The following is a 22538-nucleotide window of genomic DNA, read 5'->3' on the forward strand; positions in this document are numbered from 1 at the left end:
CACGATCATCCTATGATACTAGTGATCATCTTTAGCAAGGCAGTTAATACCGGTTTTTGCTAAGTGGACATCATTCAGTCACTTCATAGAGACTTATGCCCCTGTCATCTACTACCATCTTTTCAAGACTCATCTCACACTAGGCTCAGGATGTAACTTACATAAAAGTGCCTCAAGTGTCACCTTTGACCTCCCACACCTCCTTTCATTCTAAGCTCCTTGTAAATTTCACAAGCCAAGACCAAGCGTTTCCTTCACTACACGCGGCATTACCCAATGACTCACTACGTCTTCTTGGCTTTAGTCTTGACACAGACATATGCTGACCTGTCCTGAAATTCCTGGACCAGTGAGAAGATCTGTCCCCCTCTAGGCCAGCCACATGCCTTCTTTATTTTTAATTTTATTACCCTGAATATAAACTGGAAGGGTTTTTTTAAGTTAAAAAATTAGGACTTCCCTCAGCAGAGTAATGTAAGAGAATATGTCACTGATCCCAGTCTGGTAAGTGCACAGGCCCAGTGTGAAGACAGCTCTCTCTTGTCAGCAGTGACATAGTGAAAAACAAGTAACACGACCATCTCTTTCTGTTTCTCCTATTCTTTCTTTCACGGTCTATCAGTTTTTTGGGTTTTTTTTCCTTTCTTTTTTCTTATCACTGATAATACATATTTGTCTGTCCAGAAAAAACAATGCTTATCTCCCTTTTCTTTCTAAATGCTATACTAGAAGCCCCCTGTGCTTTAAAAATCATCAGCACTATCATCACATTAAGATATGCAATCCACAGAGAGAACTGAATACCATTATAAATGATCCTTTGGAAGACCAGCCAGCACATAGTAAAGTGCTGACCATGACATTCTTTGCCTAGAAAAGAGGCTTAACTGGATTTAACTCACATTGCTGTTGCAGTGCTAGACACAGTTCTAGTTCACAGAGGTGGCATGACCCCACAGGCGTGGTCCACGCTAAGGGGAGCCTAGGACCCGGGACAGTGGGGCTTGAGAACCGCGCAGTCCATGGCCACCCAGGCGCTGCAGGCACTGTAGGCACGGGAGAAGATTCCCAGTCGTCTGTGTGACACCCATCTGACCTTGGGGGCCGTACAGAATAGAGAGATGAGCTGATGTGCTCATAGCAAATATCTACTAAAGAAGATAATCTCAAGGCAAATAACAACCCTCTTTCCACTTGTATATGCCAAACTCAACCCCATTTAACAGTGTATCTATCCTATTCACTCTAAATTAAGAAATCAACTGCTGAGGGACTAGACAAAAACTGCTTCACGAATCAAATCTCACCTCAAAAACCTTCAGCTTGCTCTGGGATACGTTACACGCTCACTCCTCCCTTCTAGTTTGGTTTGGATGGGATCATTGACAAGTATGCACTGGAAAGCTGAATCTCTTCACGATGAATAATTTGTCAGATGCGTTCGAGCACTAACCTAAATTTTCAAGACTTTTGCTTCTCACTGATTCAAATACATTGTAGTCAAGAGAAGGAAACACATACAAAGCTGGGCTTCTCTCAATGCTGGAGTGCGTGTCTTCTATCATCCCCCTGCTTGCCTCTGCCATCTCATTTCATAGCACTGCATATAAACGTGTGAGTCTTTCCTGCCAAGGGTGGATAATGTCACTTTCATGTTCTGTAAATGTCAAGGGTTCTTTCTTTTTGATGGTGGAGCAATATAAAAATCAACAAATTTAATTTTACTACAGTCACGGTTTTCAGATTTCCTAATTACCCTTGGCTATGAGCAAATCAGCTCATCTCTCTATTCTGTACGGCCCCCAAGGTCTTTGATTATTTTTAGTGTGTGTCTGAGGGAGACAGAGAGAAAGGTGGTTTGAATCTATTAATCAAAATGCATGGCAGGACAGAGACAGATTTTTTTTTTTAATTATGAAAGTAATCAATCAAATGCTTAGACACCATTCCCCTCCCCCTCCCTTATAACTTTCTGAGAGTCAGTAGGCAGAAGGATCCAAGAGACCATAAACAATTCATCATATTAAGAATAAATGTGAAATAGAGGCAGCCCTATTCAGAGTAAATAATAAACTAAGAAACACATGAGAACTTAGTAACCAGAAATATAAAGCACTTGACATATCCACATTTGATTCGATACCAAGATGAACAGGAATCCTAGGCTACTAGTTTGTTTTCACACACTTCTTCATTGCTACTATCTTGGCGCTACCAAGTTAGGACATGTGGAATTATCCCACATGGAAACAGAACTGAGAGGAAAAGAGAGAAGGGAAAAACCCAACATTATTTTTCCCCATGATCAACTATGAGCTCACATGAAGTTCTGCAGAACCAGACCTTTTAGTGAGGTGGAAATAAACCCTGTTTGTAAAAGTTGTTATTTTGAAATGACTCAAAACAAAACAAAATTATACACTGAATATTCAGTTAGTTAAAAAAAATTTCACGATAATCATTCATGGTTATCAATATAGCATCCTGGATATGGCTTAATGAAAACATTTATTATAGCAACCTTAAGCCATACCCATATTTTTATTTTTTGAAAGCATAAATGCATATTGCTCTGTGGAAGGATGTGCTATGAATAATATTTTTATAAACCAAATAACATCTGAAATGCACCTCAAGGGCTTGCTCTGAGGGGAGAGTAAGTCCAATCATTTAATGAGGACACCTCTGTGATTAAGGGCCGCAAGTATCCACGATACACTGCTGCTGCTGCTGCTAAGTCGCTTCAGTCGTGTCCGACTCTGTGCGACCCCATAGACGGCAGCCCACCAGGCTCCCCCGTTCCTGGGATTCTCCAGCCAAGAATACTGGAATGGGTTGCCATTTCCTTCTCCAATGCGTGAAAGTGAAAAGTGAAAGTGAAGTTGCTCAGTCGTATCCAACTCTTAGCGACCCCATGGACTGAAGCCTACCAAGCTCCTCCGTCCATGGGATTTTCCAGGCAAGAGTACTGGAGTGGGGTGCCATTGCCTTCTCTGCCATGATTCATAGGCATTCTAAAAACCCGTGGAGACACTGCTCTTCTGGTCAGGAAGGTCTACTTCCCACAAAAGTAACATCAAAAAGAGTTCTCCCAGGAAAGGCCTAACCCCCTGGACTGCTTCCCACACACCACACTGTGTCTCAGAAGTGTCTTCACCAGTTACCTAGAGGCTGGAAACTTGTGTGCAGTGGAGTGGTTTCATAGCCACACAAGATATCAGTTTGAACTGTGTTGATATTTCTGACTCCCCTCTCCCCTTTCAATCTGTGAACCTCATGGCATGAGAATTTTGCTGCAATGACTGAGGGTTTAGAGTGGAGACTATTCGGTGACTGGGTATAACATGGCCCCACAACAAAAACCAGCTCCTTCAAGGAAACAGCTACCCATCTGAACACTGAAGGGAAAACTGGCTTACACTATATAGGTGGTGATTTAAGACGCTATTGAGGGTCCTGCTGACCGTCTGACAGGGTTGCTTACTCATCACTTTGAGTTAGATGCAGCTCCACAAGACCCGTGCTGTGCCTTTGCCTCCACAATGAAGAACAAGCTCCCCTACTTCTACTTCTGAAGACCATCCAAGGGCGCCGCTGAAACCCATCAGAGGACGTGAAGGCTTCAGGTGAAGCAAGAAAGACTGGCCGTACAGCCATGCACTAAGGAGAGGGCTGAGATGTCTGATCTCAGCTCTGAGGAGTCCACCGCCCAACCCTAAGGAGTGAGGCTGTAAGAGAGTCTAGCAACACAAAACACCCACCATCACTGCCTGTCCGAAGCCAGGCCTGGGACTCCGAGCACTGCAGTCACTTGTCAGCTTGGCGGGCGATGCTGGGATGGCAGTGGCCAGCCCACGGCCTTACCTGACAGAGTGGAGCTGCTGATGGTGCTGGCCGGGGTAGTGACCTCGGGCTCCTCCTGAGCACTCTCTGCAGCAGGCAGGGCTGGCTTTTCCGGCTCCTCGTGCAGCTCTCTGGGGCGGGGAGCGGCCCCGTCGTGTTCTGCCTCTGCTGAAACAGCCAGCTTGGGAAGCAGCCCAGCACCGCGTCTATGTCTGTTGCTTTCAGTGTCTGAAGAGTTGGATGTGGATAACTGTTGCCTTAATTAAACACAAAACAAAGTCATATAGCTATAGACACTAGGAAATTGTGTGCAAGGTGAATTTTAGGAAAAAAAAATAAAACAGGTAAAAATGGAACTGAGATAGCCTAACCAACACATGTTGAGGGCAGTGACTTCTAAACTGTGCCCGACCAGAGGTATCCCCAGGAACCGGTCAGAAGTGCACACTCTTGGGGCTTCCCTTGCGGTCCAGTGGTAAGAATCCACCTGCCAATGCAGGGGAAATGGGTCTGATCCCTGGGAAGATCTGATATGCTGTGGAGCAACTAGCCCATGCACCACAAGTACTGAGCACAAGCAGAGCCCACACGTCACAACTAGTGAGCCCGTGCACTGCAACCAGAGAGCAGCCCCCTCTCGGGGCAGCTAGAGGAAGCCCGTGCAGCAACAAAGACCCAGCTCAGTTAAAAACAAATACATGAAAAAAATGTAAAAGGATATACAATTGTATTTTTTAAAAAAGGAAAAGAGGAATATGCATTCTCAGTCCTCATCTCAGATCTCCTGGGTCAGCACTTTGCTTCCACTGGCCTCCAGGAGATTTGGATGCATGCTCGTGTTTAAGAACCACTGCCCTGGTAGCTACTGTTTACAATGCTTCTTAACAAGCATTTCACATACATTTCAGAATACTCTGAACTCCAGCTTAGTGTTTCCGTGGACGGCAAAGCTGTGCTTTTAGTTTTGTCCCCAGGGTCTTCCTTCTCTTCTCCTGAATTCTGAGTACCTCGATCCATACTGCTGAAGACCTGCAAGGCAAAGAATCAGTACTTATTAATATCTTCTTGAAAGGGATTGTCAGAAGAAAAAAAAAAAAAAGTCCTGGGAGAACAACCTGAGAGTTTGACTAAGGTTTGAATTGGGGCCATGTATTCAGAAGGTACTTTCCAATGCTATTTACTTGAGTCCTGAGGTGAGTGGCCAATTGTACAATTTTATTTCCTTTTGGAGTGGGGAGCTATGAATTCATCACATTCTCACCATATCTCACTATGGACTTTGTATCTGCAAACAAAATCCATAGATGCGTTGGGGTTTCCAGGCCTGGGATCAATGCACGCATTAGATTACATTTAACCATGAAGTCAATCAGAAAAAGAAAATCACAGAGAAAAAGACTGAATGGCCCCCAGTCAGGTGCAGGAAGTAGAAAAACGAATTGGAATTGAGAGGGAAGAGAAAAATAAATTACCTGTTTCAAGACCCATTGGGGGGAGATGCAGTGTGTACTTGGTGAGGTATTTGTTTGGCTTATAAATCACATATACCAACAGGCAGCCTCATGTACTGATACTGGGATTTCTGAAGGGGATCATAGCTTAAGCAAACTGAGGTCTCTGCTGTACCACCGGCAAGATGGAAGCAGAAACAGAGAGCTGACAGTCCAACCCAGGAAGCACTCGCTACACCCAAGCCAGCCAACTGCTGTTCTCATGGGGATGGCCCTTATAGCTCCTATAGTCTCCTGGGATTAGGAGGAAGGTAGCGAAAGAGCAGGAGACAGCAGAGAGGGAGCAGCGTAGGGGATGGCTTTGACGGGCCAGAGAACAGGCACCAGGAGAGCTTGCACTGTCATCAGCTTCTTTCCTGGCTCTGCTCTAGACCTGGGCCTCCCCTCCAGGGAAATCCCTACCTCTCTGTGTCATTCCTGTACCCAGGGAGGGCAGTGTCGGCCAATCTGAGAGCACTCTGGGTAGTCACTTAGAAAAAGCTACGGAACACCCTCAAATCACTCACTGCTATAGAAAAGCTGCACAATAATGATGCAAAATGCCATGGCAACAGAAAACATATCTTGAGTGAAAACAGCAAAATGAAGTTAGGGTGCCCTGTAGATTCATTTCTGTCTTCCTAGGGCCCTGCTTATCTCAGGACTATCAGGTGCGTCTTTGGTTTGTTTGTCTTTTAAATCTTCCCACCAGTCAAAAAGCACCTTTCTCCAACATTGATTTTTATCTATTTCTAAAATTCTAGCTTGGCTGGCCTACTGCCCCTTTAATATATCTTACCCTTTCTATCATTGATTAAGAGATTGTCTCATTTCACAATCAACTGTCTCCAAGAGTCTGGGCTTATATTGAGCACTAAGCCTTCTTCTTTGTGTTGTATCCGTGGGATACTAGAAGAAGGCTCTGCACACAATGAGCTTAAAGTTCTTCTTATAAAAGCAGTGGGAGATGCCTCCATGGCCCAGCAAGAGCTAGACCAGGGTCAATACGGAGATGGTATCAGATACTCCCCAAAGAAAAACCGTGAGCTCAAGTCTCTGCCTCCAAGAAAAAGGGTATTAATCTGTGGAGCTGGAAACAGAGAAATATACCACTGCATGGGGGTAGGAATGCTGGTTTATCAAAATGATGGGGTCACTCTTTTCTCCCCCTAAAAGAGACTCCAAGCTCCGCAACAGCACAGGTGGTTTTCACAATCTTGTAAAGGTATTTAAGGTACCAACTATCTGACCCGCGGGCTTCCCTGGTGGCTCAATGGTAAAGAATCCTCCTGCCAGGGCAAGAGATGTGGGTTCGATTCCTGGGTCGGGAAGATCCCTTGGAGGAGGAAATAGCAACCCACTCCAGTATTCTTGCCTGGGAAATTCCATGGACAGAGAGCCTGGTGGGCTACAGTTTACGAGGTCACAAAGAGTTCGACACAATTTAGCAATTAAACAACAACAACAAATCTGACCAGTAGGAAATTCTCTAAGAGAGACCCTCTTATGCCATATTTCACTTACCTTAGAAAACCTATGTGAACATGAGGAAAACTGCCTTATTTCCACATTAAAGTCTTCATCATTCGTGTCATCTTCTTCCTCAGTCTCCATATGATGGTACTTCTCTGACCGAGCTGCAGGAAAAGGTTTGGAAAGCAGTTTTAATTACTCAGAATTTCAGCTTTTAACTTAGCTATTTTAATTATGAGTTTCTCTATCAAGGCAACATTATGTTTTAGAACTCATGGGTTCAGGACTGAAAGGTACCTATCAAAAACAGAGCTGATTTTCCACAAAGAAAAGGCCAAATAATGTTTTATGTCAGATAATGCACATACTATCAAAATAACTTGTGTCGTCTTCAGATTCCAGTTGGGGAATGAATTCTGCCTTCTGTCTCAGCAAACTGTTCCAGTCTAAGCAACGGAAGAATCGATGCTGTTTGACTTCATATGCACCACCTTAGGGTAGGGAGTGGAGGGAGAGAACAGAGGGAAAAGTGTTCAGTTATCCTCCCAACAAAGGTAAGCATCAGTTTTTAAGAACAACAGAAAAAAAAAATTATCAAGAGAGAATTAAAGAAATCAGGGAAATCTTTTTCATGCTACAACCCAAAGCTCCAAAAATTTTCCCATAATTTATCAGCAGGGGATTTGATTTTGCTAACAGCAGTTGCTATGGCACAGTTTTTCTTTGTTAATTTTTCCATGACTTCCTCCATTTTTCAAAGGTTAATGACACGGCCACTTAAAATCCCATTATGCTGAACCTGGGGACATGGACACACACTGGCCCAAAGCAGACTTGCTGCTTACCACCCCCATAAAATTCTAAGAAGGCATAAAACGTGGTAATGGCATTAATTCCTCTGGAGGTAAGTGTTTTTTTTTGGGGGGGGGGAATACCTACCACAATCGATTTCTCTTTTCTCTTTTTTAAAAATTATATATATTTAAAAATTATATATATCTAGGCTATGTTGCGGAGAAGGCAACGGCAACCCACTCCAGTACTCTTGCCTGGAAAATCCCATGGACGGAGGAGCCTGGTAGGCTGCAGTCCATGGGGTCGCTAAGAGTTGGACACGACTGAGTGACTTCACTTTCACTTTTCACTTTCATGCATTGGAGAAGGAAATGGCAACCCACTCCAGTATTCTTGCCTGGAGAATCACAGGGACAGAGGAGCCTGGTGGGCTGCCATTTATGGGGTCGCACAGAGTTGGACACGACTGAAGCGACTTAGCAGCAGCAGGCTACGTTGGGTCTTTGTTGCTGCACACAGGCTTTCTCTAGTTGCAGAGAGTGGGGTCACTCTCTAGTTGTGGCCTGTGGCCTCTAGGACATGCAGGTTCAGTCGCTGACCCAGGCATGTGAAATATTCCCAGACCAGGAATCAAACCCGTGTTCCCTGCATTGGCAGGCAGATTCTAACTACTGGAACTCCAAATAAGTTCAAAAATTTTATTTTTAATTGGAAGGTAACTGTTTTACAATATTGTGTTGGTTTCTGCCATATATCAAGATGAATCAGCCATAGGCATATGTATGAAGGTAAGATTCTAATAAAGATGATAATATATAATGGTTATCATTCAATTTCATTGGATTGTTCATTAACATTGGTAGGAATTAGATTCTATGGCCTACAGATTCTTAAATAAGAAACTGGCAAACTTGTTTGATAGATTTATAATACATGTGATGAAAAGCAATCCCAATTCCTAAGTTTTAGGTTTCTTTTTACCAAATGAGCCTGATAGGACAATTCCGTGAATTGAATTAATATTTGTAATTCAGTTTATGATTTTAAAGAGAGATTTTGAAGGGCAGACCCCATCAAAGTATTACACTGTCCCCCATGTAAAGGGACTCCCCTGGTGGCTCAGCTGGTAAAGAATCCACCTGCAATATGGGAGACCTGGGTTTAATCTCTGGGTTGGGAAGATCCCCTGGAGAAGGGAAAGGCTACCCATTCTAGTATTCTGGCCTGGAGAGTTCCATGGACTGTATAGCATACTTTCTTCCCTGATAGCTCAGTTGGTAAAGAATTCGCCTGCAATGCAGGAGACCCCGGTTCGATTCCTGTGTTGGGAAGATCCTCTGGAGAAGAGATAGGCTATCCACTCCAGTATTCTTGGGCTTCCTTTGTGGTTCAGCTGGTAAAGAATCTGCCTGCAGTGTGGGAGACCTGGATTCGATCCTTGGGTTGGGAAGGTCCTCTGGAGAAGGGTAAGGCTACCTACTCCAATATTCTGGCCTAGAGAATTCCATGGACTGTATAGTCCACGGGGTTACAAAGAGTCAGACATGACTGAGCGACTTTCACTCTCCCATGTAAAGAGAAGGTACATATGTTATAAAAATCTCGCCATGAGAATCACACCCCCATCCTACCACCAACATGCACACTGTTGATGGGGGAGGTAAGGAAAATTCAATCCTGAAACAATTTCAGGAAGAGATACTTCTCACAAGACTAGTACCAGGATCTAATCCGTCTCCCAACCAGGAGATGCCCCTCAACACGGGTTGCAAATGCCTCTTTAATGGAGTTGTTACTCATGCTTCTCATCCTGTCCTCAGTGGGGTACAAAAGGAACAGGATGAGAAATGCAAGCTGAATGAAAAGTCTTGGGGCAGGGGAGGCATCTGTAAAGTTCAAAGTCATCGTTCTGTCCTCACTGGGCCTCCCTTGAGCACAAGGAACAGGTTGGCTAGGGCTCCAAACCAGCCAAGGGAAACCAATGTTTTGATAACGATGGAACGAAGAGAAAAACGCCAAGTGAAAAAAATCATCCCCCAAAAGGGAGAATGGGTTCTTTACAAAGTATTTGATTAGAATCTTTTCTAGAATTCAGTAGGCTTTTCCCTTGTTTACAGCATGATACTCAAGTCTGCTGTTGAGCCCAACAGCAACAGCATCAGCAGCTGGGATTTGAGGGCCAACTTTGACAAGTACTGCACTAGAGACAAGAGGCAACTTGCTTCTTTTAATTAAACCACTGAAAGTAATGCCTCATGGTAGGCATTGTCAACTCCATTTTTTGGATGTGAAAAACAAATATGCAATAAACTATACGGGTCAAGATCATCCGGTGAGTAAGGGTTAGAGGGGCTGAGCTGAGGTCTGTCTAAAGACCACCAGTCCATCCTCAGGGCCACAGCACCACATGCCATGCAAGGGGAGGCCTGGTTGAGTTGAGATCCTACCCTGCCCTCTCTCTCGCATCAACTTTCAAATGGATTTACCATGTGGATATCGGGGAAGGGAGCCACACACCCAGCTCCCCAGCATCTCTGCCTAGTCCAACTCCAGCCCTCCGTGCAGCCTGGTTCTCTTCTACCCCAACAAACATCCCCAAACACATCTGCCAGGGACATTTTCTTCCCATGATCTTTGCTTGGAGATGATCAAAGGGCTTAAATATGCATCAGTTCAATTCCTTCACTGTGCCAGTGACACTGAGGTCCAAAGAGTCAGGCCCTAACTAGTGGCCAACCAAGCGGCCTACCAAGCACTGTACAGCAATGACTATGACTTCAGCTGCCACTCTTGGGGCTTCATCAGATGACAGCCCTGGAACATCCAGGTCACTCAACTTTACCAGAAAAGCATAGTTTTCTGGACCCAAAGGCTCAAAAGACACTTCCTGACCATATCCAGAGTGTTTGCTCCCTGACCCACACCTTGGGACACATATTGGTGAGAGCCTTCACTTGCTATCTATGGAGAATGACAAATGGGCCCTCCCCAGGGAGCCCAGCCCACTGCTGACCCAGTGCCCAGGTCTCACCCATTGGCCTCTGTGCCCCACTGAGAAGCAGCTGCTTATCACTGAGCCCTGTTTTTCATGCACTTCTGGAGAGAGGGGGAACAAAAGAATCAAAAGGACATACCAAAGAAAAATTAACCCTGGGCTAACAACCTCAAACCTGGGGCTTCCCGGGTAGCTCAGCTGGTAAAGAATCCACCTGCAATGCAGGAGACCCCAGTTCAATTCCTGAGTCGGGAAGTCGGGAAGTCATCCCTAGAGAAGGGATGGACTACCTACTCCAGTGTTCTTGGGCTTCCCTGGTGGCTCAGACAAAGAATCCGCCTGCAATGTGGGAGACCTGAGTTCGATCCCTGGGCTGGGAAGATCCCCTGGAAGAGGACATGGCAACCCACTCCAGTATTCTTGCCTGGAGAATCCCATGGACAGAGGAGCCTGGCAGGCTACAGTCCATGGGGTCGCAGAGTTGGACACAACTCAGTGACTAAGCACACGGCACAACCTCAAACCTAGAGTGTGTTGAAAAGCAGAGACATTACTCTGCCGACAAAGGTCTGTGTAGTCTTCTCAGAGCTGGACCATAAAGAAGGTGGAATGCCAAAGAATTGATGCCTTCAAACTGTGGTGCTGGAGAAGACTCCTGAAAGTCCCTTGGACTGCAAGGGGATCAAACCAGTCAATCTTAAGGGAGATCAACCCTGAATATTCAGTGGAAGGACTGATGCTGAAGCTCCAGTATTTTGGTCATCTGATGCGAAAAGATGATTCATTGGAAAAGTCCCTGATGCTGGGAAAGATTGAGGGTAGAGGGAAAAGAGGGCATCAGAGGATGAGATGGCTGGATGGAATCACCGATACAATGAACATGAACTTGGGCAGACTCCAGGAGATGGTGAGGGACAGGGAGGTCTGGCATACTACAGTCCATGGGATCACAGAGAGACAGAGATGACTGGGCGACTGAACAGCAACCTCTTGGAATAGTACAGATGGTGGCTTTATGAGCCAAACACAAATCATCAGACACAGGAACTCATGCAAATGTCACTCTCACCATAACAATTCACCAGAAAGGTAAAGGGACCATTTCTTGAGCTCCTGTTATGCACCAGATTAATGGAACCACACACCTCCTCCAACACGCCCACACTCAATCCTACAATAATCCCATGAGGTGTGTAACATGCTTATTTCCAGAGATTAGGAAACTGAGACTCCAGGCAACGAAGAAATGACTTACGACCTCCCAGCTGGCTTATGGGTGGGAGTCAGTCACATCTGAGCAGGTCTCAAGTCCAATGAGCCCAGCTGCTCTCAATATTCTACAAGTTCAAAAGTCAAGTTCAAGTACAACAAGGTCCCAAATTGCAAGTTAGGGTTTGGCACTAGTGTTCTCCCTTGAGCATTTCTCTCCTTTCACAAAATTTTCTTAAACATCCATTATGTTCTTCACAATCCTTTTCTCAGCCTCTCTAGTCTCCCGGGCAAATGTGCATTCGCACATTTCGTGGTGCATTATTTTGCCCTCTTAATATGCATCAAATCCACACCACTGTCATTGGAAGCAGCATGGCAGACTTGCAGGATTCTCAGACTCGCTCTCTGGGCCCTACTGGGACCCGTCACATTGGATCTGCCTGTTTGGCAAGCTCTCCTTGACAACTCTAAGAGCTTGGGCAGGGTCCTTTAAAGTCTCTTTCAAGTTTCTGCTAGAAGATTTGTTTCTCAATCTGTCAAACCCTGAAAAGACTGAAAGCAGCAGTCAAGGAGAAAATGTGCAAAGATAATTGCAGCAAAAACGTACAGACGTGGATGTTCTGACCAGCATCCATAGCCCTGTCTTGCTAAGTGAAGGCCAATCAAGAGTCCACACATTCCGAGGAGAGGGAAAGGGGCAGAGTAAACAGGAAAACTCTCCAAAGTGACGCACGGACACTGAAGAGAACTCTTTAGCGGGAGTGCTGATATGATTCCTATACCTTGTTAGCTCTACCTTAGAACAATACTTCCCTGGGACAGTTGATTAGACTACACAAACAGATATTTGTATTGTTGCAGGGCAATCTTAAAATGCCTCTGCTTCTCACATTTGACTCAAGTGGATAAAACCACCTCTCAAATCTCTGCACCACACAGAGCCTTGACTCCCGTTCTTGGATAGCTATGCTTATCTCTTGAACCATAAAGCAAATCCAACTGTATATCACAGACAGAGGGAAATAACCAGTTTGCTAGTCACTTCAGACAAAAGGAAATCCAAATAGGGTGATAAAGAAAGATAAAGAATTCTGTTCAAAGAGTTCATCAGCTCAAAGGTGGGGGCACCCTCACCATCCCTGAGTCTCATACGCCAAAGGGGAAAGCACGGGATTATACAGGCAGGAAAAATACAAAATGACAACAGCAGCAGCGGTGTCACATCTGGTCCCAACAGACAGTGTTGATGATCTTTTATCCTCACGGTAATCCTGGGATGTAGACCTTCCATCAGCTCCACTTTATAGATGAGGGAGTGAGGCACAGAAAGGGAAGCAACCTGCTCGTGATCACACACTTCAGATTTAAACCCAGGCAAGCTGACGACCGAGTTTATGCCTTTACCTTCCATTATATCACCTTTCCTAGTGAAAGGCCCGCTTACCCATGGAAGAAAGCAAAAAGCACATGGTACTCTAGCATAAAGCCTTCCCAGGTGGCACCAGTGGTAAAGAATCTGCCTGCCAATGCAGGAGATGGAAGAGACGCAGTTCGATCCCTGGGTAGGGAAGCTCCCCTGGAGGAGGGCATGGCAACCCACTCCAGTCTTCTTGCCTGGAGAATCCCATGGACAGAGGAGCCTGGCAGGTTACAGTCCATATGGTCACAAAGTCGGGCACGACTGACGTTACTTAGCATGCAGGCAGGCACTCTAGTACAAAACTCAACTCAAATTAGTTTTCCTAGTTGAGTTCTGATTTTAAAATTTCTTGGGAATTCCCTGGTGGTACAGTGGTTAGGACATTGGCTTTCGCTGTCATTGACCTGGGTTCAACCCCTGGTGGGGGAACTGAGATTCCACAAGCCTTGTAGTGTGGCCAAAAAAAAAAAAAAAGCTCCATTGAAAGCTTCTTAAATTCTCTAAGGCAGGGTCTTCAAGGTTTTTCTGCCAAGAGCCAGACAGTAGATGTTTTAGGCCTTGTGGGCCATGGAGTTGGTCATGACTACTCAACTCCACCAAGCAGCATGAAGACAGCCATAGATAATGTGCAACTGAACAGCACTGCTGTGATTCAATAAAACTTTATTTACAAAATAAAGATTGGGTCCATGGGTTTTAATGCATCATCAGAAACTCTGGATAGCACAGCATTCCATACTTAAGCAAGAAAAGAGCTCTCCAACTGAGGAAGCTCTGAGCAAAAGTGGAGCACAATATAAGATATATATATTTGGTGTTTTTGCAAATGATTCTGTCTAGAAAAAACTGGGTGAGAGAATGATCTCATCAGCATTTTCTTATCTTTCTAGTAAAATGGGGTAGGATGAAACAGCTCAGAATAAATAACCCAGCAAGTCAACAATTGTCATTGATGAAAATTTTTATCAATACAGTGTGTATGTGTGATGTGTGCTGTATGTGTGTGTGCATTATGTGTATTTAATATGTAGACTCATCTAGGTACATTCACATACTGGAGTTGGCTAGGACTGTCTTGCAATCTCTGTCTATTAAGAATATAAGGAAGAAAAGGAATAGGAGTTTGGAAAAAAACAAAAAACTGGTAGTAGTACAGTCAGAAAAAATAATCAGCAAGAAATAAATCTACTACCTCCTTTATCTTGAAAGTTAATGTTTTTTAATCCTCTTTCTTGGGCCATGGTGCTCATCACCATGATAGGATAGCATGGCTCAACCCAAGGCACTCGTTTCTAGTAATTAGTTCAAGTATTGATAACCTGTTTCAAAACTTGTAGATAGTAACTGCTGGGTCAAATCCTTCTAGGGGAAAAAAAAACTCTCCATATTCCTAACCTTCTGTTTCAAATTTTTAAGATTCATGCTTTTCAAGACAGAAGAGTTACATATGCCCTTTGCCCTTGAAGTTTTCTTCCAGAGAAATTTTACTGACTGAAACAAAGTAAGAAAAATTTCTGCTTTCCAAAAAAGAACAACAACAAAACAACAGCCACCAACCCTCATAGCATACATGCTGCTCTGAATCAGAAAAAAAATTTAAATATTGTTATAGTGTATTGTAGTCATATTCTGCATCAATCAACAGATGTTTCCCATGCAAAAAAAAAAAAACAAAAATACAAACCTCTGAGTGCTCCACACTGACATTATTTCCTGCGTATTAGCAAAATTAAAACATATGTGCTCTAACCTGTTCCCAGTCTCTCCAGGGGATTCTGCCTGAGGAGCAAGGTAATCAGATCCTGGGCATCAGGGGGTGGAGCCTCATCCTTTTCAGGCCAGTTGATCTCATCTAGAAGGAAGAAAAGTAGTTGATGGACTGTATTGCTCAAATGGTCCACGTCCCAACAGTATGGATAACATCCAGGAGTCAGAAATGCAGAACTTCACGTCCCACTCCACCAGCTGAATCGGAATCCACAGCTGATTCCTTCAGTCGATTCCTAGGATCAGTCAAGTCTGAGAAGCACTGTTGCATAAGATACGTATAGTACCGCTTTCAAGAAGGCAGCGTGAGAACATTTCAAATGAGTGTCTCTCATTTACCCTTTTGATTCATTTTTCTTTGGTAGAACTGACACTGCAAATTAGTCCTCTCGATATTAAGAGGCCTCAATATACTGGAAACTCTAAACTCCTGTGTTTAAGGCAATCACCCACCCAGGGATGATCATGGGGAGTCAAATTTTCTCTTCTACTATCATACTTAAGATAGTAGAGAATCTGGCCAGAGCTCTAGAGTTCTTCTGCTTTGAGGAGTAAAAAATAATTTTGTGAAATAACTATTTCCAGAGACAAAGGAAAGGTTAAAATGCTAAAGACTGAAGAAGAAGAAGAAGAAGAACCGAAAGAAATCATAGTAATGGAAGTATTTAAAATCTGCCATAAATATTAGAATAGGTTCTACATTCTCAAGGAGTTGGCCTGAAGATAGGTGTGCATGCTTGTGTGCATGGAAATGCAATAAAAACATGAGTTATTTCTGTGTGTGCCTGCCTCTAGCTTCCTCTGCTGCAGTTTAAATCTGATTTGGAAAATAAAACATGAATATGCATCTGAGCCGCAAGGCATTGAGAAAACAAAGCCAGCATTTGCTGCTTGTGTTAATTAAACAGTTGATTCCTCTTGCCACTCAGGCCTTGGTATATCAGAAGACAGTCTAGTTATAAATCCATAAAGAGCCCAGATATTGTATAAAAGGGTTATACACCGCAGGCAACTCACAAATCTACTTTGTTCAAGTTTACAAAGATGCCTGGCTTGCAAAGTCAGTGACAGAAAATAATGCTGTGATTAAAAGGCTCCTTATACCGAAAGGAATTATCCCCCTATTTCCACCGTTGGGGCTTCTAAGTACAGTCCAGAAGGGACAAGAGTGGGTGAAGATGTGAGTGATGACTAACAAACTCAGAGGAAGAGAGGCCTTTCTGATCTCTGCTTCAGGAAAATTTATAAAAACAGCAGGTAGGGTAGTAATAGGCCTATTTAATTATCATTTAGTTTTGCCACAAGCCACATAACAATAGTTAGGGTCAGCTTTCAGGTTAAGATCTAAAGGTTATTGAATTTAAATGAAAGATGAACAGCTGTTAAGAAATAACATTACACCATAACAACCACCAATGAAATCATTAACAATCTGTGGATTAAATTTGCTTCCTCCCCATTCTCATTATTTATTATTTGGTAGACATTTGTTTTAGGGTTTATTACATTTTTGCTAATTTCTTCACTGTGCCAATAGCCATTTTCCACATTTATGCAAATGTTACCCACATTAACCTTTTCTTCCCTGGTGCAACTTTCCTATTATGGAAAGGAAGACTGGACAGCAGTGAAATCATTTGCAAATCCCACACCAATTTCTTTTGCAGATAAAGCACGCCATAAAAATCAGTTACATTGCTAGTACTAAATTCCGCGTTAACAAAACTTGTTCAGATCAATTTCCAACACAAATGGCTCCGCTGAGATTGTGAAAGTCAGTTTCATGCTATGATGAGTGAGTTCTTTTAATTTGTTGGCTAAACCATTTGATAAAGGTTAACATTTTAGTAGTGAAAACAGTAATACTCCCCAGAATTATATTAAAAAGCTGCTTCCCAACGGGAGCCTAGGGATAACTCCTGACAATATTTACCACTGATGACTTGTCCAAATAGCTCTTCTGGAGTGTCCCCAAAGAATGGCACGCATCCAACCAGAAATTCATAGAGGATAATCCCCATGGCCCACCAGTCCACTGGCTTCCCGTAGCCCTGCCTCAGAATCACTTCTGGTGCAATGTATTCAGGTGTGCCACAGACCTGAAAGATGATTGCAATATTAGAATAATTGGAATATTAGACACAAATTAAAATGAGCAAGATGGCTCAATATCAATTATTTTGCCTAGAGTGCACCTGCTCGACCACATGGACAAAGAACTTAAGACCAGTGATTCTAAATCATTGTCTATCATACCAAAGGCAGTGAATTACTTAAATGCCAAACAAAAGCAAAGCTTAAAATGCTGCTTTAACAGAAAACTGTGTGTAACATCTAATTTCAAATTTGAATAGCTTTACTTACTTTGCAAAAACATTTGTAATCCCTGAAATTTAAAATAATATTGCATTTTTTTTCATCTGTCACTCTCAGAGAGTTTTCGTATTTATACAACTGAAATATATTCACATCCTGGTTACTTCATAAAAGCCTGATGGTTGAGACATGTTCACCTTAAGTAACTGTACAGTGAACAGATTGTGGGCACATGGTAATGAGGCGTGCTTAAAGAGAAATGGTCCATGGCTCAGAGCTTAGCACCCGTGATTGTACGACGCATCATGAGTTTCATGAGGACTCTACTGAGACTCCTGAATTCCTTACAAAAACAGTTTTCCATTTGTCTCTCTCACACTCTCACTTGTGAGCAATTACATCATTCGTCTTACTAATAGAGCATAATGCTAGGGGAGGAATGTGGAGGGACCTATAGTTCAAAGAGGTCCTGGGAGAAAAATGGGAGCAATTTGCACTTTATTAAATGTGAGGCTTATCAAGACATCTAAAGCCCCAGCGCTAATATGAAGACAGCCGAGTCAAGTTTTGGTTCTGAATCTCATTGGCAATCCTGTACTTTGTATTAGAAATGATAACCCACTCCAGTATTCCTGCCTGGAAAATTCCATGGACAGAGAAGCCTGGTGGGCTATAGTCCACGGGGTTGCAAAGAGTCAGACCCGACCACAGGTCTAACACTTACTAGAACTGAGCAGCGTGCAACCTTACCTGCTTGTCCAGGAACTCTCGGGCATCCTTCTCAATATGACCCTCATAAAGATTGGTAGTCATGCTCATGAGTCCCACCTTGGATAATCCAAAATCGGTCAGCTTTATGTGCCCCATAGAGGTGACCAGCAAACTGTGAAGCAGAAGAACATACATGACAATACTCCTTTGAAGCTCAGTTTTTGGTTTTTACTTTTCTCCCTTCCACTGACAGTTTTTAAGACTATGTAGTATATAGGTATCAATCTCATTATAAAATCCAGCCTGCAAAGAGATGAAGTCACACAAAGATGTTAAATATATTACTATGTATCTGGCAGCTGAGTGTAATCCACACTGGAGGGCTGGAGGTCGGGACCCGCGCGTCTTCCTTGGAGCATCTGCATACAGCATCACTTACAACTTGCAACTCAGAAAAATTCAAGTATGGAACTCTGACATCTTTGTATTTTCAGAATACAAAAATAGCTGAGAAAGGGCTACCGATAATCCTATGTTACACGTCAGCGACTAAGATAAGCTACCAATCTGTGAGTCAAATGAGATAGAGAACTTGGAAGAAAAATGTAGTATTGTTTCAGATTTTAACTTCTGGCTCAAACTTAAGTTTCTACTCACTAAGGACATGACCTACATCTCTTACACATGTGAAGAATGCACATTTGAAAGCTTTATGAATTTGTTTTCATTTTAAGTAGCATAGGAAATTGTAATAATTTAAAAAATTAAAGGAGGAGTCTAAAAAAATAAAGCTAGCAGAAGGATATATGCTGAAATTCTAATAGTTGTATTTGGTAATTTTCTGAATGAATTGGTTTTTTTGTACTTCCCAAATCTTCTGAAATGAGCATGAGTTAATTTTATCATAAAGTTTTCAGCATCCTGAAAAAATACTTCTAGAGGTATCTCAAATTAGTGGAGAAAGCATGAAACATTTAATAAATGGTGTCAAGAATACCTAGACTTTGGTGGGAAAACAGTGTATCTGTATCTCAAATCTGTATCTCAAAATGAACTCCACATAGATTAAAAATTAAATAATAAATAATAAATTATGAATAAAACAGAATAGATTCTACAAGGATATCATCTTGGAGGAGAAAAGAATTATCTAAATATGATTCTAAATGCAGAAACTATCCAGAAAACAACTCATGGCATTCTATGTACCTATTATTTACATAATAAAAAATGTAAAAATATAAATTAGCCCTGGCTTTACACTCTTCTGTTTGTTTCTTATAAGCTATCATTATAAACATCACAGCCTTTAAAAAGAATATACAAAAATTATAAATGCTGCTAAAAATAACTTTGGGGAACATTATGGGAGAATTTTAAAATGTGCAAAGCAGTGCTAAAATTTTTTAAAGACAAAAATTTGTATTATGTGAAAAATAGACATATTGCATCAGTGTACATACTTGTCTGGTTTCAAATCCCTATGTACAATTCCATAATTATGTAGATATTCCAAGGCCAGGACCGTCTCAGCAAAGTACATCCTGGCCATATCTACGGGGAGAGGACCCATGTTCTTCATTAACGTGGCACAGTCACCCCCTATAAAACACAAGAAAAAGACTTAGCAAGTACTATATCAGCTGGGATTAAAGACCACCAGTTTAGACTGCAGAATTTCAAAACAGAATGGCCACCAAGTCCATCATGCTCATAAGTGGAGACTGTGTTAGGTAATTATGTTTCTACTTAAGATGTGCTGTGAAGAAAATACAGACTTCTAATTAAGAAGCACTGCTCACGAGGGAGCAGATTTGACCTGAAGTGAAACAAAAAGTTGAAGAACTAGTGATGTGTTTTAGGGACAGTGTGACAATTTAAAATATAATAAAACCCATGGCTGATGCATGTCAATGTACGGCAAAAACCACTATAATATTGTAAAGTAATTAGCCTCCAATTAAAATAAATAAATTAATTTAAAAATATATAATAAACCATTTAAAAACATGGATTCTGGAATCAGGCTGCCTGAGTTCAAATTCCAGCTTTGATTCTTACAGGTGGGGATATCTTGGGCAAACTGGTCTTGGTCCTTTTGTCTGTTATGTCAGGATATGAATAACGTCATCCCTTTTATTGTGAGGATTAAATGAAGTAATCTAGGTAAAGAATTCAGGATGCTGTCAACACATATTAAACATGTGATAAACATTAATGATTGTTGTTAAAATAACCACAGCAAAAGTTAAAGTACTGGTGTGGTGAAAAGAACACTGGGTAGAAATCATGCAAGTTATGTTTTTGTCTTGTATCCACTACTAAATATCTAGTGAAACTTGGGTTTCAGTTCATTCATCTGCAAAATGAAAATGCTACTTAATGTTTCTTCAAATTGTAAAGCTTTGGGATTCTGTTCAAATAATTACAAGGGCTTAAATCAGATGCTTTGAAAACTGTTTTGCCCTTGCTTACCTATTCATTTTACAGTTTTATTTATGTTAATAAGTCATGGCTACTGAAACACCAAACATTTCATGTAAAATTGATGGAAATAACATTACTTGAGTATTTAAAAGACAGACCACGAGCTTCCAAAAGAAAAACAAGCTTTTTAAAATTAAACTGTAGTTGATTTATAATGTTGTTAGTTTCAGGTGTCCAGCTTCTGATTCTTTCCATTGATAGGTTATTAAAAGATATTGAATACAGTTCCATGTGCTATACACTAAATCCTTGTTATCTATTTTATATATAGTGGTGTATATCTGTTAACCCCATAGTCCTAATTTATTCCCCCTCCCCTTTCCGCTTTGAAAACCAGAAATTTGTTTCCTATGTCTGTGAGCATATTTCGCTTTTGAAAATAAGTTGATTTGTACTTTTTTTAGAAGTTAGATTTTCTTGAATGTATCTTTCTTCTAACTCACTTTTAATTTCATACCATAGACTGAAAAGGACATATTTTAATACATTCCTTAAGAAGATCCACTGTAATGAATGATTTTATGATACACAATAAAAATAAGTAGGAAAAATCCCATCACCTATATTCTAACTTTAATGACCAATTGAGAGGAGGTACTCAGGATGAAAGGCGGTTTAAAAAAGAAAACAACCTGTTTTTCAAATGGCACTAATTTTCCCTTTGTTATAATAGAGCTGGCACTTGACAGGCAATTATCAGAAGGTAATGACTGGGAATACAGCCATCTCAGTCCCCAGCCTCGGTTCCTCTGTGGATACAACCATTGTGAAGCACAGGGACCGAAAACATCAGCCACACAAAGACAGTGGCCTTGGGCATCAGCGCCATGGTCGCGGTGTCAGAGCTGACTCACCTTCCACATACTCCATGACCATGCACAAGTGGCGCCTGGTCTCAAAGGAGCAGTACATGCTGACGACAAAAGGGTTTTCTGCAAAAGTCAGGATATCCCGTTCCACAAAGGCCTGCTGGATCTGGTTTCGGAGGATGAGGTTCTGTTTGTTAATCTTCTTCATGGCAAACCTCTGCCGGGATTCCTTATGCCGAACGAAATAGACTGCCCTGAAAAGGAGCACAAGGAGTTGGGGTTCAAAGGAAGAGGAGAGGTTTCTGGGTACAGTAAGCCATGTAGGTGGATGTGATCACCCACTTTTTTTTTTTTTTAAGTTCACATGACAGCTGGGATTCAGCCCACATTAGCTATGCTGGCAACTATCAACATTCAATTTCAGGTCAAAGTCCTTTGGCTAGATTGATTTTTTTTTTTTTTTATCCTTTCAATAAAGGTTACAGGTCACACATAAGACATCAAATTCATTTCACTGCTGAAGGATATGGACAGTCTCCAGAGTGAGCTATTTTCCAATAGCTAGCTGTTGTTTTCAGTTTTTTCATAAATAGAACAAAATCCAAAATATAAGTTAGAACAGGAAAACAACGAAAAAAGTACATACATATTCTGAGCTAAAGCCTTTCTAGCATTAGATATCTATTAGGCATTTTTTCACAACTGACTAAAGCAATAATTTTCTATATGATACACATGAGATCTACAAAAAGAGACCATAGATTATTGCTTCTTAATGTAGCTGACTTCCAACTTGAGAGTAATTTACTTCACATTAGCTTTTACAGGGCTTCTTAGGTGGTGCTAATGGTAAAGAACCCGCTTGCCAATGCAGGAGACAGAAGAGATGCCGGTTCGATCTTTGGGCTGGGAAGATCCCTTGGGAAGGGCATGGCAACCCACTGCAGTATTCTTGCCTGGAGAATCCCATGGACAGAGGAGCCTGGAGGGCTACAGTCCATAGGGCTGCAAAGAATTCGACATGACTAAAGTGACTTAGCATACACACATAAATTTCTAGATAAATATGAAGTGTGTAATAGGTCATAGGGGGCCGCCCACCCTGCTACAAAGAGAAGCATATTCCTTCACTACAGACCTCAGCATGAGTTACACCTATGCCTGTTTCAACAGGAAATGCATTTCTCAACTGAAAAGGGGTCCAGAGTATATGGCATTTC

General features: G+C 42.1%; 1 protein-coding gene across 16 annotated transcripts in view; it reads right to left on the reverse strand.

Annotated features, from left to right (window-relative positions):
• MAST4 (microtubule associated serine/threonine kinase family member 4) overlaps positions 1–22538 on the reverse strand; it is a 618779-nt gene that overhangs the window by 24651 nt on the left and 571590 nt on the right. For all 16 annotated transcript variants that reach the window (XM_070774592.1, XM_070774594.1, XM_070774593.1 and 13 more), the window contains 9 exons: positions 21364–21572; positions 19486–19624; positions 18062–18194; positions 16929–17094; positions 14979–15080; positions 7175–7297; positions 6858–6970; positions 4745–4872; positions 3865–4100 (listed from right to left, as the gene is read on the reverse strand). In XM_070774592.1, the coding sequence (XP_070630693.1) occupies positions 3865–4100; positions 4745–4872; positions 6858–6970; positions 7175–7297; positions 14979–15080; positions 16929–17094; positions 18062–18194; positions 19486–19624; positions 21364–21572 (1349 nt within the window). The remainder of the gene's footprint in view (positions 1–3864; positions 4101–4744; positions 4873–6857; positions 6971–7174; positions 7298–14978; positions 15081–16928; positions 17095–18061; positions 18195–19485; positions 19625–21363; positions 21573–22538) is intronic.

Source organism: Bos indicus, chromosome 20 (genome assembly GCF_029378745.1).
Source record: "Bos indicus isolate NIAB-ARS_2022 breed Sahiwal x Tharparkar chromosome 20, NIAB-ARS_B.indTharparkar_mat_pri_1.0, whole genome shotgun sequence".
Taxonomy (NCBI): domain Eukaryota; kingdom Metazoa; phylum Chordata; class Mammalia; order Artiodactyla; family Bovidae; genus Bos; species Bos indicus.